This window comes from Tasmannia lanceolata, unplaced genomic scaffold (genome assembly GCF_043159265.1).
Source record: "Tasmannia lanceolata isolate RefF3 unplaced genomic scaffold, GAP_Taslan_0.1 ptg000018l, whole genome shotgun sequence".
Taxonomy (NCBI): domain Eukaryota; kingdom Viridiplantae; phylum Streptophyta; class Magnoliopsida; order Canellales; family Winteraceae; genus Tasmannia; species Tasmannia lanceolata.
The window spans coordinates 59,208,441-59,211,441 of NW_027518695.1; the positions used below are offsets into that span (position 1 = coordinate 59,208,441).

At 45.0% G+C, this 3,001-nt stretch overlaps 1 protein-coding gene across 1 annotated transcript; it reads left to right on the forward strand.

Annotated features, from left to right (window-relative positions):
* Positions 1-1,320: 1,320 nt before the first annotated feature.
* On the forward strand, positions 1,321-2,511 carry LOC143850544 (uncharacterized). The gene is made up of 2 exons (XM_077359785.1): positions 1,321-2,076; positions 2,230-2,511. The coding sequence occupies exons 1-2, from the start codon at positions 1,321-1,323 to the stop codon at positions 2,509-2,511; spliced, it is 1,038 nt and encodes a 345-aa protein (XP_077215900.1).
* Positions 2,512-3,001: the final 490 nt, after the last annotated feature.

Sequence of the window (3,001 nt, forward strand, 5' to 3'; positions counted from 1 at the left end):
GCCTTGAGAAGCCCCCTTTACGTACTGGTTCTTATCATATCTTGTCTGCCCTTTGCAGGTCTTCGTAAACTGGCACGCACAATGCTTTCTCTACTGTTACACTATGTTGGAATACTGAAGGATGAAGTGAATTGGGAATATGTTGGTGGGAGTAAGAAATTGTTATTGGTAAGTCCCCGAATGAATCTTAAAGAATTGGAGGCTCTAATCCACAGTCGAATTGGGAGTATTAGAGGACGGGTGTCACTATCCATCAAATGTCGATATGTTGTTGATCCATATATAAGCACTCTAATCGACGTCGATAGCGATGAAATCTTCCAATCGTTGGTTAAGGTGCTTGAGAAAGATAATTTCAACTCTGTGATGCTACACATAACAAAAATTGACAATGGCCTAAATTCATCTTATTCTTCAATTCTGCCCACAAACAATGTCATACCTTCTACTTCCTTTTCACCTCGAAATCCCTCTCATAACCTGCCCATACGTTTGACTTCTGTACCACCGATTCCCTCTCAAAATCCCTCTCATAATGCATGCATACCTCCTACTTCCGTTCCACCGATTCCACACCTAAGATATCCATCGGAACGAGTAACTGTCACTCCCGACTCTCGTTTTGAAGTAGACTTAGAAAGAGAATATGAAACAGAATTGGGTAATACAAGCATAGGAGGTGACTCGGCACAATTTAGTTCAAGGTATGTCTTGTACAATTTTATTTATATTGAAGTACTCAATCTACTATCCTAATTTTATATTGTTGAACTGTGTAGGGTACGAGTTGACCTAAATGAAAACTTCTCGGACGATATGTATGAGAACCCTACCTCCGAAGATATCATTGTCCCCGGGAATGATGCAGATGTGCCGTTGGAGCATATTAACGTTTTGGAGGATGATTTTCATGTCTTCGGTTGTGATTTTGAAGAATTTAGAACTGAAGATGACAATGATGATGATCCTGCAGAGGATGATGATGAGGATGATGACAAGGCTGAGGCTGAGGCTGAGGTTCAGGATGAGGAGGGTGATGAGGCCGCCCATGATCCTGAAAATTATAATGGAAATGAAAATCAGAACGAAGATTCTGGTGAAAATCTTAGGCCAACAGAAGTGGCTCCCCCTACCGCCAATGGTTGGCCATTTCTACCTGCTGGCACAAGTCGGCCACTGGAAGTAGACGACATGTATGTTGGGGCTGATGAGGTAGATGCAGATAATCTTCAGTTCGATGAGTTAACTGTTGGGGCTATGTATCCAAATATGAAGCAGTTCAAGAAGGCCGTTAAGGAGTATGCAATTCGGCAGTGATTCATGTTCAAGAAGTCACGGTCAACTCCTAAGAAGTATGTCGTTGTATGCAAGGAACCAGGTTGCAAGTGGCGTATATCAGGCATTAGCCGTATGACTTATGTGTTAGTGAAGAAGTTTGTGAGCGACCATACGTGTCCATCTCACTTAAAGGGCAATGATAATCATCTAGCTACATCCCCATGGGTTGCCGAGACATGCTTACCCCTATTTGACCGTCCAGAAGATGTGGGGACAAGGATCATAAGACAGTACATCAAGTCGCACTGGGGTATAACCATGACCTACCGTAGAGCACACCTTGCGATGAACATCATCCTTGAAATAAAGTGTGGAAATGTGGAGGACTCGTACCGCTTGCTCCCTGCACTGATAGTTGAGATGATGAGAACAAACCCGGGCACCTACATGCGTGTTTTTCGAGCGAGAGATCTACGTCCAGGGGGAGATGATAAATTTGCTCGCTTATTCTGGGCATTTGGTCCCAGCATACGTTCTTTCCAACGAACACTCAGATCGATAGTTTTGGTCGATGGGACGCATCTACGTGGAAAGTATCTTGGAATCTTACTGATCGCAGTTGGGGTAGACGGGAACAACGGATTAGTTCCATTAGCTTTTGGTGTTGTCGAGACTGAGAACGAAGATAGCTGGTGCTGGTTCCTCTATTTGGTGAAGCGGCACGTATTGCCTGAGGGGATAGGCGCATTGACCCTGTGCTCCGATCGACAAAAGGGGTTGATGCAAGCAGTGCCTAAAGTAATGCCTATTGCAAACCATAGCTACTGCATGCGTCACCTCGCCGCCAATCTGTACACCGACTTCAAAGACCCTTTACTTAAGAAATTGTTCTGGAGAGCTGCTAGGGCTTTCAGAGAGAGTGTTTTCATAGACACAATGGAAAAAATTAAGGCGAGGAATGAAAATGCACACAACTGGATAGCCGCTATTCCGAAGGAAAACTGGGCTAGTTTCTACTTCAAGGGGGAAAGATATGATGTGTTGACCACCAATAGATCGGAGTGTTACAATGGAGTGCTAAAGGATGCCAGAAAATTGCCGATTGCAGCTACGGTGGAGCTGACTCGTTTTAAGAGCTCCGAATACATACAGAAACGTCAAGCGATGGGCCTTCAATGGGAAACAAAGTGCACGCATTATGCAGAAAAACATTTGGGACTGGCCAGGGAATAGGGTCGCGGATATACTGCTTATCGAGTAGGTGTGCACGAATTTGAAGTAAGGTCCCGTGATCATCATGATATCGTAAACTTGCTGCAACAAACCTGTACATGTCGTGAGTTCCAAACGCTTGGGCTTCCGTGCGGACATGCCATGGCAGCCATTGCCATCACAGATTTTGATGAGTACGATTATTGCCATAAATGGTTTCGTATAGAGATGTATCGGGAAACGTACTGTGAGGTGCTTCACCCTACAGTAGATCGCACTCAATGGGAACTGCCTCCAGAACCTCTGCAGACTGTATTACCTCCAATAGCGAAAAGACCACCTGGACGGCCACGAACGAGAAGATCTGACCGCGAATTGCAGAGTGGAGTGCATCGCAAATGTACGATCTGTGGAAAACTAGGCCACAACAAAAGGACTTGCAGAGAACCTCCCATGGAGAGACAACTCCCTGATGAATCTGCCATTGGACCCTCTGCCCCCGTTTTCAATA

Coding starts and splice junctions, on each gene's coding strand:
- LOC143850544 (XM_077359785.1), top strand. CDS start 1,321: ATGTTCAAGAAGTCACGGTCAACTCCTAAGAAGTATGTCGTTGTATGC. Junction 2,077..2,229: donor TGATGCAAGCAGTGCCTAAA/GTAATGCCTATT, acceptor GAAAAAATTAAG/GCGAGGAATGAAAATGCACA.